Source organism: Diplotaxodon limnothrissa, linkage group LG8, assembly GCF_057381915.1.
Source record: "Diplotaxodon limnothrissa isolate DT_005_m linkage group LG8, D_limnothrissa_male_GT1.1, whole genome shotgun sequence".
Classification (NCBI taxonomy): domain Eukaryota; kingdom Metazoa; phylum Chordata; class Actinopteri; order Cichliformes; family Cichlidae; genus Diplotaxodon; species Diplotaxodon limnothrissa.
The window spans coordinates 16561311-16576168 of record NC_140603.1 but is presented as its reverse complement, the minus strand read 5'-3'; the positions used below and the strand labels follow the sequence as shown (position 1 = coordinate 16576168).

The 14858-nt window shown below is 38.3% G+C and overlaps 2 protein-coding genes across 2 annotated transcripts; both read left to right on the top strand.

Annotated features, from left to right (window-relative positions):
* The first annotated feature begins 207 nt into the window (after positions 1-207).
* Positions 208-9994, top strand: ppp1cab (protein phosphatase 1, catalytic subunit, alpha isozyme b). The gene is made up of 7 exons (XM_085361400.1): positions 208-615; positions 1580-1711; positions 2353-2583; positions 3426-3530; positions 7517-7740; positions 8487-8621; positions 8713-9994. Exons 1-7 carry the CDS (start codon positions 561-563, stop codon positions 8806-8808), a joined length of 978 nt encoding a protein of 325 aa, XP_085217526.1. The 5' UTR covers positions 208-560; the 3' UTR covers positions 8809-9994.
* Positions 4255-5520, top strand: LOC146626641 (E3 SUMO-protein ligase ZBED1-like). The gene has a single exon (XM_085361403.1). It carries the CDS (start codon positions 4500-4502, stop codon positions 5382-5384), a length of 885 nt encoding a protein of 294 aa, XP_085217529.1. The 5' UTR covers positions 4255-4499; the 3' UTR covers positions 5385-5520.
* Positions 9995-14858: the final 4864 nt, after the last annotated feature.

The following is a 14858-nucleotide window of genomic DNA, read 5'->3' as shown; positions in this document are numbered from 1 at the left end:
GTCTTTAATTTACAGTAGCCTAAGCGTAACATAATCAAGAAACAGTGCCCTTTTTTTTACAAATTAGTTTGAGATAAGTAAATGCTGATAGACACGGAAAACAACCAATCAAGGAGTAGATAGGATGTCACAAACGCCGCCTATTTTTAAAGCTAACCAATGGGGGCACGACAGCGGTCAGCCCACTTCCGTTCAACACCGCTTTGAGCTAACGCTCGTCCAGCAGCTTTTTTTGTCGATGGCATGGTGCTAGTAGCTTCCGCACAATAACGTAGTCGAGAAAATACGAATAGACTAAACGAAATTCGGATGCCTAAATGGAATTAGTCGATTAATGTGATTTCCGAAGTACATGACAGCCATCACATCGTTAACATTTCAAAATCTCGCCTCCAATATTGAGGTAGCCGATTCTTCCCCAAGGTTAGCTAGCTAGCGGGCTAACGATAGCCGATTAACACTAAACTAGTTCAGGTAACTATAATTCGGCAACCAGTTAATACCCAGTACCTCTTGAATTCGTAGAAGTTATTAGAAGTCGGCCGGAACAGGGGCAGAACATGGCAGAAGCCGACAAGTTGAACATCGACTCCATTATACAGCGTCTCCTCGAAGGTAAGACCAAGTATTTCGCTCGATATTTATTCAAAGAGGTAGCCATTTTAGCCAACTGCGGCTAGGGAACGGTAGCCGCCAACGCCGTAAAAACAAGTTCAGTTCATCCGGCGCTTCTTGCAAAGAAAGCATAGCACTTAAACGCTCAGTAAATTTAATTTGTTTGAATGTTGTCTTCGGAAATTGAATACAAAAGAGAGACGGGTTGAATATATATTTTTGAACACAGTTATATATTCGCACCATTTGTATTGTGAGAGTTGGTCTCGTTAAACTTGCATTGAAATATACTATGATGCAGAAATATGCATTATTTTATACTTGTGCAGACATCGTTTGGGTACACACTGAAGTGGTTATACGGTTAAATTTAAAAGGTCACTCCTGTATGCTAGCAGGGTGAGGTCATTTTATTTTGTTACTTGTAATCACATTTTTATTGTTTTGTAGGACAGAGAGCAAATGCTCCATAACACCAGTAAAATCATCCAGGGTGCTACTGAGTCTTGATTTGTTAACTATCACTGTTCACTATATATAGGTCGACCTCTGGATGCCTCTGAAAATGTCTTTGTCTTTATGTTTGGTTTGGCTGTATTTGGAGCCATACAAGATTCTTCACGAAAAAGTGTGACATTTGCAGATTATGATTATAAATGAGTGCTCTGATTACCACTGTAAAATGTGTAATCCACAGATTTGTTCTCCTTTATTTTGAGATATCTTATTCTAATTATGTTGCTTCTAATCAAGAACATAGCAGATTCACTGCTACAGTGTGCACAAAATGAATTGAGCCAACTGTCCATGGCAGTATGCCCTACAAATTACACTTTAAGCTGCATTTATGCAGAGAGAAATGAGAATAATCACCCAATAGCCACTTGTAATAATTTACCCCTTTCTTATTAAAAACAGTGTAAGAATTTGCTGTTGTTTTCTGACTCATTTTTTCCCCTTACAGTGAAAGGCTCCAGACCTGGCAAAAATGTTCAGCTGACAGAGAATGAAATCCGTGGTCTTTGCCTCAAATCCCGGGAGATCTTCCTCAGCCAGCCAATCCTGCTTGAACTTGAGGCGCCCCTCAAGATTTGTGGTGAGGCTTAAGTGGCGTTCTTTGGAGTCGAGGGAATTCTCGAGGGTGGTCAAACAACATAGCAAGCTGTTGAAGCTTAGAGTGCTGGACCATTATGAGTCAGCTTATGTGCATACTATGCTCTAGTATTCACATGACCAATGCTAAGTTATTATAGTTAATTAAAAACAGACTGGCTCTAAAAAAAAAAGAAAGTGTTTAATTCTTCATGGCTGTAATCTTGCCACATAAACAACTCACGGGATAAAGTGGTACTGACTTGCTGGTTCAATTCTGTTTTGTACTTTAAGTTTCCCTGGAGTTTTCCTGCCGTACCTTAACGTTGACTGACTGCGTTGAATGTTAGTTTAAGGAACAGGTTTCAGGAACTGAAACAGTCTGTACTGCAGTAGAAATCATAAGCATCCTTGTACTAAATGCAACCTCATAACAAAACACACACATAAGGTAACTCTGTAATAAGTGTTTATTTAAAATAACACTTTGTCAGTCATGGTATAAAGTGCTAATCTTCAAGGTCTCTAGTCATGTTGTACCTCCATCCAACTCCCTCAGCCTTTGTTGTGCACATATACTGAGCACGATAATCACACCTTTGAACAACATTGCTGTTTCCACTCTAACACTGCTTGTTTCTCTAGGTGATGTTCACGGGCAGTACTATGATCTGCTCAGGCTGTTTGAATATGGAGGCTTTCCACCAGAGAGCAACTACCTGTTCCTGGGCGACTACGTAGACAGAGGCAAGCAGTCCCTGGAGACCATCTGTCTGTTGCTGGCTTACAAGATCAAATACCCAGAAAACTTCTTTCTGCTGAGAGGAAACCACGAGTGCGCCTCTATTAACAGAATATACGGCTTCTACGATGAGTGTAAGTCATGATATATGCACACAGATACAGACAGTAATTTGGAAAGTTGTGCGACTGCTCTCTGTGGTTACCAGTTGAATAGAAAAGTGTAGGCCAACACAGCAGACCTCGGTGTGGTCAAGAGGACACCTTGGTTTTTCTTTTTTGTTTGTTGATACCGAAACTGTAAAAAGAGGAAACACGTGTACACAACATCAAACTTATCATATATAGAAATATATAAAATATAGATAAATAGATGTAGGGTGAGAGAAATGGATGTATATGTGTCTATATCTTAATACATCAAAAGCTAAATAGAATAGAAATGAAAAATAGGAAAGTGTTTCAGCAGCAAAGTGACAGGCAGATGCAGATTTACACATTAAAAACAAGAAGGGAGAGACTGTACAGGGCAGATTTACACATAAGGAGGAAAAAACAAAAGAAACACCAAGTAATTAGTGAAGTAATGTTTATCAGCACTTGCAACAGGTGTGGTGGTTACAGTTTCTTTTTATTATTTTTTTAATTGCGATTAAGAAAATATGCCTGACACTTTGAAATCTGTCTGTAGATTATTAACTAATTAAGTATTCTTAGATTAACAGTGTACACAAGATATCTATTCCCTTGTGAGTTCCTTTAAATTGATGGAGAAACATGGGCAACACTCAGTACTCCGGGCTTCAGGCTAAGGAGCATGATCGGGCAGTGGGAACAGTGATTCAGTCACATGCTTTTTGTTCTATTTAGAGCTCAGCTTATGTAAAATGTGTTTTCAGCTTGAAACAAGTGGCGCTGCTGATTTTATAGCTCTTATGATGAGATTGTGACAGAGTAATTGTAATTTCCTCCCACAGGTAAAAGGCGATACAACATAAAACTGTGGAAGACCTTCACTGACTGCTTCAACTGTTTGCCTGTAGCCGCCATTGTTGATGAGAAGATCTTCTGTTGCCATGGAGGTATCCTCTTCAAACAGTTAATTTGGTTTCTATCCAGAGCGAACACACAAAGACTAGACTCCGCTCTGTTGTATCTGTCAACATATAATGGTCATGGTCTAGCAGGGACCATCTTAATTTGTTAGACTAATTCAATTTTATTTATATAGCACCAAATCACAACAACAGTCGCCTCAAGGCGCATTATATTGCACAGTAGATCATACAATAATAGACACAGAGAAAAACCCAACAATCATATGACCCCCTATGAGCAAGCACTTTGGCGACAGTGGGATGGAAAAACTCCTTTTTAACAGGAAGAAACCTCCAACAGAACCAGGCTCAGGGAGGGGCGGCCATCTGCTGCCACCGGTTGGGGTGACGGTGTTTGTAATTCCTTCTGGATCAGTACACAGATATAGCTAAAAACGGGTACAACTTTAACAGACTGTCATTTAATACATCAATCCCTTTTGTAATAAGCGTGTACTGTGCAAAGGTCTTGAGCCACCTGTCATTTCTTTATATTTTGCATTAAAGGAGCCAGGATGTCCTGTGCTTTATAAAGTGGTCTTGAGAAACAGTTCTCCAGGCTTTGACAGTCTTTCAAAGTTTTTCTTTGGACACTTGCTGCTGCTTCACTCATTTTCAGTCCAGTCATTGTACCTGATCAATGTCAGAATTATTATTATTTATTAACACTAGGGATGTAAGAAAATATCGATACAACGAAATATCGCGATATTTCGCGCAATGATACTGAATCGATATTTAAAATCACTGTTATCGATTTTTTTTATTGAAAAATGACATGCATTTACTGTTTATTTCTTTTGTATGTTGGAATTCAAACTCCGGCCACTGGTTTGCAGTTTACCACCTTTACTATGACGTAAAAACGAGGTCTCGCGATAACTGTAGAAGCCTCTAGTTTGCCAAAAGAACGAAGTAGAACAGTCAGTGGACGTGTGTGATACTAGCTAACTGATGACTGAAGAGGAGAGGATACAGCCGGCCCCCGCAGCTTTCAAAGCTGATGTGTGGACTTATTTTGGATTTAGGACAAAAGAAGGCAGTAAAGACTATGACAAGAGCTATGCAGTCTGTAGAATCTGCACCGCCAGAGTCAAATATTCCGGTAACACAACAAATTTACGAACACACGTGTCTAGACACCATAGCGACGTAGCGTCAAATGCTAATTTTAAAACGAAACGAGGTGATCCCTCTCAACGGACAATTGAAGAAGTTAACTTTTCGAAACTACCAGCAACTTCAACTCGTGCAACAAAAAAAACGCAGTCAGTACTTGTTTTTATTTGCAAAGACATGCGCCTTCTGAGTGTTGTGGAGAATAAAGGATTTCGTAATATGATTAAAACGCTGGAGCCCCGTTACACCGTTCCTTCTCGACAACACATCACGGACTTCGCTCTGCCAAAGTTGTACCAAGAAGTCAAAGCGACAGTGCTGGACTCTCTCAACTCGGCTGAGACAGTTGCTCTGACATGCGACGCTTGGACTTCGAGAGCCACTGAATCGTACGTAACTGTTACAGCACATCACATAACGGACCAGTGGAACCTTCAGTCTCATGTACTACAAACCCGAGCCATGCATGACAGTCACACAGGTGAGCACATTGCAGTGTTACTAACTGACGCTGTGGCTGAATGGGGATTGAACGCAAAGGACCTTGTTGTTGTTGTTACCGATAATGCACCAAACATGGCTCTCGCGGCTAGACTTGCCTCAGCTATCCAAAGTAGCAAGGAGTTTCCTATGCATTCCTGGAACAAGTGTCTCTGCAGAGAGAGTTTTCTCCTCTGCAGGAGACATAGTAAATGCACAGAGAAGTGTCCTGAGAGCTGACCATGTCGATCAGCTTGTATTCCTGCACAAAAATCTGGAAATTGAAAAATAAACACTGAGAAAACACTACACATGTAAAATCTCTGATATGAGAATGTTTGACATTTTGGTTGAGTCTCATAAGCACTTTTATTTAGATGAGTAAATTCCTTTTTTCAGGTTGTACTAAAAGTGTTCCATTGATGGACACTGCAGAGCTGTACTTTATTTTATTAACACTTAATTGTAATAGCACTTTACATTTTTTGTTAATGTTTACTTGGATGGATTCTTCAAGCAATTTCATTTTTGATTTATATTTGTTTATGTTAAGGTCACATAAAAAGTACTTTGTTTTGATGCTCCATAGAGCAGTTTTTGGATAAGTATTTTACAATCATAGTACTTAGAAAGACTTCAGTGTTACATGTTTACTTTTTTCATGTTAAAAAATACTTGATATTTCAGTAAAGTAGTCTTTGTTTGTTTATTTGACATGACTTCTAATAAGGCAGATGTTAATTTCTCCATTCATTTTGAACTTAGAGTGTTTTTGTTTCAGATGTTTCATGTCAAGCATTAAACAGTTTGGACTGTTTACTTGAGTTTTCCTAATTAAATTTAGTCCTACTAAACACAAATATCGTCTGGCTTTTAGTATTGCAATATATCGTATCGTCTACCCTGTATTATGATACATATTGTATCGCCAGATTCTTGCCAATACACACCCCTAATTAACACTATTATTTATTTAACAAACCTATTTATAATTCAAGCATTAAGAATAAGAACCTAACTCAAGGGATTAATCAAAGTATTTTTGCACCAAAAAGATGATTCCCAAAGAGCTTTTGGATAAAAACTTTGTACATCTTGGGATGGTGTGCAGTGTCTTTTAAAACTTTATTTCTACCACTCTCTGTGGTAGATGTTTTTTTTTTTTTTTTAATCATTTACCAAATGTTATTGATTAATTCAAGCACTTCTTTGTAATCTGTTTGCTGTCATATTTATGTTCAAAATGTGAAAAAAAAAAAAGTTAAACACATTCTGACACTAGACATTTTCTTAAAACTTCGTATGAAACATTTTCTTATGGATGATTATCATGATGTGATACAGTTCTTAGTTATTACTGCAGTTTATTTTCTTAAACATCCAGACATCTTAGACACTAAATAATTCTTAATCTGTCAGGACCTGTCAATAGGTCCTCAAAGTCAGTGGTAACGAAGCGCCGTGTGCTGCGCTAACACCCAAGTTGAGCAGCCAGCGAAAAACCGCTGCAGTCTGCTTGTACTGCGTAATCTTTTGTGGCCACTCAAGGTCTTCATAGGTTCTGCATTTCCCCGCTCCCTGTCATTCTGCATTTCTGTACCCCCAGTGTACGTTTCATCGTGGCACATGCAAGCTCTCCCCAGTCAGTGCTCTTAGTCGACACAGCAGCAAACAATTTTTTTCCACCGCAAAAGCCGTAGAAAAGAATGGCTTTCAGAGCGTGTGCTGCTTTCTGTATTAAAGGGCCTGTAGGGAGACACTGATGTGCCAGCTGTGCTCTATTCACAAGAGAAATTAGGCTAATTATTGCAGCAGAGGCAGTCATGTCCTGTTGGCACTCTGTCAGATATCCACGGTTACATTCATTAAAAACATCCTACATTATTCAATAGAAAGTACTCATTTAAAAATTTCTTCTTCAGAAACCTAAGTTCTTTATCTTGTGAGGATGTTTCAGGTGGTGTTTGTGCGTTGAAACAGTCGGTGTGAGCAAAACTACCATGGAGTGTCGTGGCTTTGGATTGTAATTCCAGTGATGGGCTTTTCTTAAAAGGAAGCAATCCAGTCTACTTGCATGATGGCGCTATCTTATTAGCTGGGATATGGGTGAAGTTAACATCGGATGACCGGCCTCTCCGTTTTCTGTACCTTCTGATTTAAAAGTTGAGCACTAAATTTACCTTTAAACATCGCCAGAAATATCACAGGGTTTTTGCGGCATGTGATATTCATTTTCTTTTTATGGTTGCTCTTTGAATCTTTTCAGGATGCAAACATTTTTTACAAAAACAAATTCTAAAATCAGATGCTGATTTTTATTTTTTTTTTCCTTCACTACTGAAGTTTAATTCTTGGACATTTATATTTTCCAGGTCTGTCTCCAGACCTCCAGTCCATGGAGCAGGTGAGAAGGGTCATGCGTCCCACTGATGTTCCTGACCAGGGCCTACTGTGCGACCTGCTGTGGGCAGACCCCGATAAAGATGTGCTGGGCTGGGGTGAGAACGACCGCGGTGTCTCTTTCACTTTTGGTGCAGATGTGGTGACAAAGTTCCTCCACAAACATGACATGGACCTCATTTGTCGAGCCCATCAGGTCAGTACCAAAAAATGTAATTGAATGGTTCAGTTTCATGGTAGTAAAAATGAGTAACACAAGTGAAAGGGTTTGATAACTTACAGGATTTGGTTGAGCCTCATAGTTAAGTGTTTAACTGCTTGGAGTTGATTGGGGATTTTTTTTCCACCCTTGGTTGCCTTTAAAGATGCTGGAGGGTTGTCTGGTCTTTATTAGAAGTTGCAGCAGGGTACCAGGTATTGTTTTGATCTGACGAGGTGCGAGCTGTTCTATGTCATGTGGGTAAAGGAGCTATTAGCATTGAAGCGGCTCTTCCTTCAAGCTACAAGAAGGCTGCAACATTTATCAAACAATAATTTTACCGATGCTGTTGTGTATTTTAAGAAATGTCATGTGGAAGTGCTGCAGGGGGAAGTGTTTAGATAGTGGCAGTGACACAGCAGCTAAAAACCTTTTAACCATTTAAGCACAATTGGATTTCAGGCCAGCTTCAGCAGTTAAATTTTGATTTTAGTCTTAAGAATATCTTCAATGTGTTGATATTTAGAGTAGTTTCCAGCAGTACTGACGCTGACCTTACATGGCTGCAGTTATCGCTTAGTTTGTGTTCAGCAGTTAGATGTGTTAGCGTAATTTTCTTATTTGTCAAGCTGTGCTAGTAACGGGGCATTTATAATGTCATGTGTTATCATCCGTAGCAGAGTCTATTGTTCTGCTGTGTGCTTGATCCTGTGTGAGAGTTTGCTAACCTGTTTGTTTTTCAGGTGGTTGAGGATGGATATGAATTCTTTGCAAAGAGGCAGCTTGTGACTCTGTTCTCCGCCCCAAACTACTGCGGGGAGTTCGACAATGCCGGCGCTATGATGAGTGTAGATGAGACCCTCATGTGTTCATTCCAGGTAAACTAGAAACTGATTGAACTTGCTAATCTTAAAGGTTGTTGTCATTTTTAACTCATGGTTTTTCTTCTTCTTTATTTTCCTTGTGCAGATCCTCAAACCTGCAGATAAGAAGCTGTTCTATGGTGGGGGCGGGGGCATGGGCTCCGGTCGCCCAGTCACTCCACCTAGGAAAGCTAAGAAATGACACCAGTAGTTTGCCCTTGACCCTTGTCCTGCCCTCTCTACCTCTTCTTCTCCTTTCTTTCACCAAACAGCCAGAAATCAAACCTATACCCAGGGCTTTTATTTCCTTTTTTATCTGTACTTCTTAAAACATTTAATGTTACAGATGGTCTGAGTGAGTGTGCGCGTGTGCAGGCTTACAAACGTCTGCAGGTGAGCATTAAAATCATGTGTGCACGTGTATATTCTGTGTGAGAATATTAGAGATTTATAATCCCTGCTCTCCCCCCCCCCCTTTCTCTGACCACTCTTCCCACTGAAAGGCTGAAACCACATTGTCTGTACAGTAACTTGACTGAAACGACAGGGTTTGGGAGAAGGTGGGAGATTGCTGATGTAATGAATTTGGCAGCAAGCTCTTGTTAGCAGATGGTGTGTACGTACATACTTGTGGAAGGGGGATTTTTTTTTTTTTTTTAAATATATATTATTATTATTTTTTCCCCTGTCCTCTGTACTGTAAAATCGAAAACACAGGTGTGTGCGTGTGTGTGCATGCTGTGTCTTGCCTGTTGGAGTATGATCACAATATGCTTGAACAGGGAGGAGTTTGTCACCTTATCAGAGCGAGCGCACATTTGCACACATGCCCACACACGTGCATATGACTCGTCAGATTCATATGAGCCAGAACTGTTTTAAAAAAAAAAAGAAAAAAAAAAAGAAGGAAAAAAACCCCCACAAAAAAACGACAAATAAAAAAAACAGTCCAGTTTAGGTTTGTACAGATTTGATTACTTGAAAGATTTTTTGTGAATTCGTTTTGTAGTCTTTCATCAAGTTGACCAATAAAGCGAGAATCTGAGCTGTACTGTCTCTCAGTCGTTTTTCTGTATCTGCTTCGGTATACAATAGTACTCTTAGTTGCTTGGGCGGTTATTTTAAAGGCTCTAAATGAATTGGGAGGTGACTTTTAATTTCAAACATGATAAATGCATGTATAGACAAATCTTATTAGAATTTTCCTTTTCTTAAGAATGAACAGATTATAAACTCATCTGTCAGTCTCATTTCTTTCTGGTCATATTCTATTTATTCTCTGGTGTAATGGGCTAACTGGTTGGCAGAGGGAGATACTTGTACCCGGAGATTATCTTAGACAATGCATTTCATCACAGAAAAGTTGCAAGTTTTGTTTTTTAAACATGTTCCTGTAAATGTTTCACAATAAAAGTCTTTTCCTAAAAGAGGTTTCTGTGCACTGAAATTCTGGAGGGCTTTTAATTTGAAACAGATATGTGAAGTGTTGTTAAAGAGTAAAGGCAGCAGAGGGTGAAAGTATTTAAATATTACCAGCAATAGCTATCAAACTGAGAATAGGAGAGGGCACAAGGTAATAGGGTAAAGGGCATGAGAAACAAAAGACAAGATAAACTATGTTTATGTTAATGGATATGAAAATATTTGTTAGACTTTAAATTTTCTTCCATTTAACTGTTCTAAAGGTTGATTCTTTATTAAGTCTTTATTATACTTCATCTACACCAGGGGAATATATCTTTTTTATATTTTATTTACGAACAAAACAAGACAGCAACTTGGAGACAGATCCAGGACAAGGACATGGTCAACTTACAAACACAGACGGTACAATAATCGAAACACGGGGCGAGTGGAGTGCGGATAATGTGCAAGGAACCTCCACATGGGAAGTGTTTCTAACCAAATCCCTCATGGATCGGGTGAAAGATAAAATAGGTGACAACAGCAGCAATAATTATATCAACACACTTACAGTGATACAATTATAGCAAATATAGATGCACATAAGAAAAGGAAGAAAATGACTATATAATATATATATATACACACGCATCTAAAAATTGATAAATGAAAGGGGGGAAGAGTAATCAAGCATATCTAATGAGAGCATGGATGATTCTTGGTATAGCAGGTTATTATTTTGACTTCTCAGGTTCTGAATCGCTCCCTGACCTGATCGGAGAGAGCTCTCCAGAACATATCATCGCCAAACAACACAAAATAACCCCCATACCCTAAAGAGAGAGCGTATTTATCAGGTGGCCATTGGTTAATGACTGTTTAATCTGTATTAATTTACTAAGCGTGGTTTATAATGAAGACCTGCCAAAGGTGTGTATCCTACCCATTCTCCTCCAACACATTTATTAGCTTGCTTTCCAAGTTGTCTGTTAGAACAGACGCTTATCTACAGCAGTTTAGAAGCGTTTGGTCGTCAGGAAGAACAGCTCTGTTCTAGGTTGCCCCCTCGACCCAGTGCAGGTGGTAGAAAATAGAAGAACTTTGGCAAAAATAACACAATTTTTGGACAATGTCTCCCACCAAATGCATGAAGCTGTTGCAGAACTGCAGAGCTCCTTTAATGACAGACTGTTGCGTCCTAGGTGCACAAAGGAGTGTTATCGCAGGTCCTTCCTCCCAGCAGCTGTTACACTTTAGACTTTAACCTTCACTGCTCCACAATAAATTATTTAAATCCCTGCTGTTATTGGTACACTTTTTTCATTTTCTGTAAATAGTCTGTGGTTGTTTTTAAAGCATAAGTATGCAGCACTTTTGGTACATTTAAAAAAAAAATCAACCTACTCAGTTGCACATTTCTTTGAATCTGGTTAGGCTATTTTTATCAACTGTACAATACTTTTTTTTCTTATGTTGTACATTTGCCAGGTACAGTCACTTATTTCTTGTTTAGAGTTTTGCTTATAATCTTAATGTCCATATTTATGAGCACAGCATTAAAGTCACCTCCTATTATGTGTTCTGAGCCAGGTAGGTTATTAAGTATAGAGAAGAATTTATGTGAAATTCACTATTGTCAGGGGGGAATAAGTATTGACATTACAAAACATCCATCTGTGTCTGCGATTGTACTGTTGTGAGTGACTGTAATTGTATTATGAACGAGGACAGCAGTTCTTGTTTTCCTGGAGTTATAGTTGACAAAGATACATGGGAAACCCGAGGTGACTTCAGTGTTGTGATTTTCACACCAGTTAAATGGGTTTCTTGTCATAAACATGTCTGCTTGAAGTCTGCTGAGGTAGTCCATTATTTGAATGCTTTTTGCCTGATTTCCCATACCACAAATATTATATTCCAGCTGAGTAGTTTAAGTGATACCATTACTTAAAGGGAAGTGAGTATGTAGCATAGATATGTTTGTGTGAGAGGCACTATTACATTATTTAAAGTTAGTTGCGTATACTTAAAAGTATCTATATCTTCATATCTATATGAACATCTTTTAGGGTAGAAATTTCAGCATTTTTAAACATAAGTAAACGTAGTGAAGCAGTAAACCCTCCTTAATCATTTCTTTGCCAAATCAAAGAGCTCCCAGACCAAATGTAATCTGCATGTGGATTACTATTAACGTATCACCGTTGTGCGCATGCTCTACTCTGTGACGGTCATCTCGTCCATCCTTACAAATACTTCCAATTTAGTTAATTTAGAGGGTTTGTGTCGCTTTTTCCCCAACTTGTTTTTAACTGTAAATAATTTTAATGTGTAAATAAATGTTAACTGTTGTAAAGAAGTTACTCACAGCTTTTTCTATTAAGTAATCAATCAGGTGAGCGAGGTAAGTACTAGCTAGTGGGCTGGTTTCAGTTATTGTGCAAAGGTACTGTTTATAAGATTAGGGAAACCTGCAGTCAGCTGAAGAAGTCACATGGATGAGTGACGAAACGTTTCTCCCACTGGAAACACGTCCAGATGAACAGAATCAACTTTTTGGGGTAAGTACTAACTAATCTGTACTACCTAGCTTAAAGTTAATACAATTTGTTTTGCTTTGATGAACTCAGCAGCAGACAGTCAGCATAATTTTACCACAGAAAATAGAAATACCGTTAAAGAAAAAAACACAAATAAGACAAAATAAGCTAAATGCAGATTAAATTACACGTCAGTGTCTCTTTGTCAGATCCTGTGTTACTGTGTAATCTCTTATGTTGCTATTCTGAGATCAACTACTGTCAATATTCACTTTAATTTTAACATTTCCTAGAGCAAACCCCCCCCCAAAAAACCTAGAAAAAAAGGGGGGAAAGTATATCATCTCTGTTTATCAATGCCATTTTCTCTTGTGTTGGCAAGTAATATTTAATAAAATCAATTTCTTGAAGTGCTTTAGTTTAAAAAAAAAAAAACCCATACACCACTATTCCTGTCTGGCCACTAATCTGCCATCTGGATGGAAAACCCACACCGCTCCTAACACCTCAGAAAACTGTTTTACTGCACAGTTTTCTAGTGCTTGATGTGTGATTTGTTTTAGGGATATCTGGCCAAGAGAAGCCAAGTGGACTACATGAAATTACCAGGCTTTAAACTTATATTCACTCAGTGGTCGTAGTACGGGATTATCTTAAAGTATCTAAGTCTGAATAGTAGAGAGCTCTTTTTTAAAATCCTGTGATAATTTTACAAAAGCTGCAGGTGTTTTAACATTAACAGGCTAAACTCTAGTTTCTTTTTGAAAATCTTGGTAGCGCCTTTGTCGTCTGAAGTGAGGGCAGAAACTGACAAAAACTGTATTATTCACTGAAAATTATTGAAGATCAGACACCTTTTTTGTCCTATTTCTTGTAATTACTGTTGAAGTTACAGTGACTAAACACTGCCCGATTAAACAATGAGCATTAAACATTGTACATTATGTACAAGAAAACTGTGAGTTTCCAGGATTTGTGCATTAATCTCTCATAGAATTAAAGATAAACACAGTCTCACCAAACTAATAAGGCTGCACAGTTGTCTGCCTGTATCTTTACTGAATATGCTCAATAATCACTCACAGTGCTATTTACTTCTCCAAAAACTATTAAGGAGATGAGATTAGAGGCGTGGGTCATAAAGGTCACTCTTTATGTAAATAAAGGTGTACAAAGTCTCGTGGTCTTCTAGTATTGCATGAGAGGTTGTTTGTCTGTATCACAAATGTTTTTACACGAGCTTACAACTAATCATGACAGAGGTGTGTAAAGCTAGAAGATACTGCAGAAATGTTTTAAACACCCATGTGACAAAAGTAAAATTGTATTTGTATGATACCTTTTTAAAATAAATATCACAAAGTGCTTCACTACAAAATTACAGAACCTAAAAAGAAGACTAAAAAGATTTGTTTTATGTCTACAAAATCAGCAATTATCTCTCTGGGAGAAGGCATCATGTAAAAATGATACGAGGCAGATACCAGCGTGTAATCCTGAACCGAAATAACAAAACACCTGCAGCAAAAGGCCACTTGGATGTGGCGAAACAAATATGGGAAAATGTTCGGTGAATAAATGACACAAAAGTTCGACTTCCTGGTAAAGATCTGTGATTACCGGGGGAAAAAAATGATAACCTCGTGCTTTGGTGCCGGTTTGCTACCTCAGGACGAGATGTTTTCTCTCACTGAGGGAGCAGTGAATTCAAGCTTCTATCAAGAAATTCACTTACAAATCTTAACCCAGTTTGAATTAGTCTTAAAAGTGTTAAATTTAGCTTGTCACGTAGTCACAATGCAGAAATATTAAGTTAGGTTGCAAAAATGTATCTATCCATTTTTTTACATCTATATAAGCTGTGATAGACAGAAAAAAGCTAGTTATTCCATCTCTGTTCGAATCCTCTCCCATCAGTCAAGAATAGAATGTACCATTAGACAAAAATCAAAAGGCTTCAAACGTCACTCTCCTAGGTCAAAATCCTCTGCTTAGACATTGCATTCTACATTGATTCTTAACCGTCTTTATCCTATTCACCTAATCTTCTTTAAAAGGACCTGTGAAAGTCTCCTGCCACTTGGATTCTTTGTTTAAGGCCTGAAAAGATCCCAGGGGAGCTTTAGGAGTCTAGGTTTTTCTCGAATCGCTTGACTTTCAATATTCTGACAGGTTAGTATGAATTTGTTTGTTCAACTGTGCTGAAAACATTATGCCCAGCTTTAATCCCAGAGAATTAGTGATAACTTTAAGAAATAGTAAAAAAAAAATATTGCCCAGCTTCCTAAAACAAATTCATGCAGTAGTT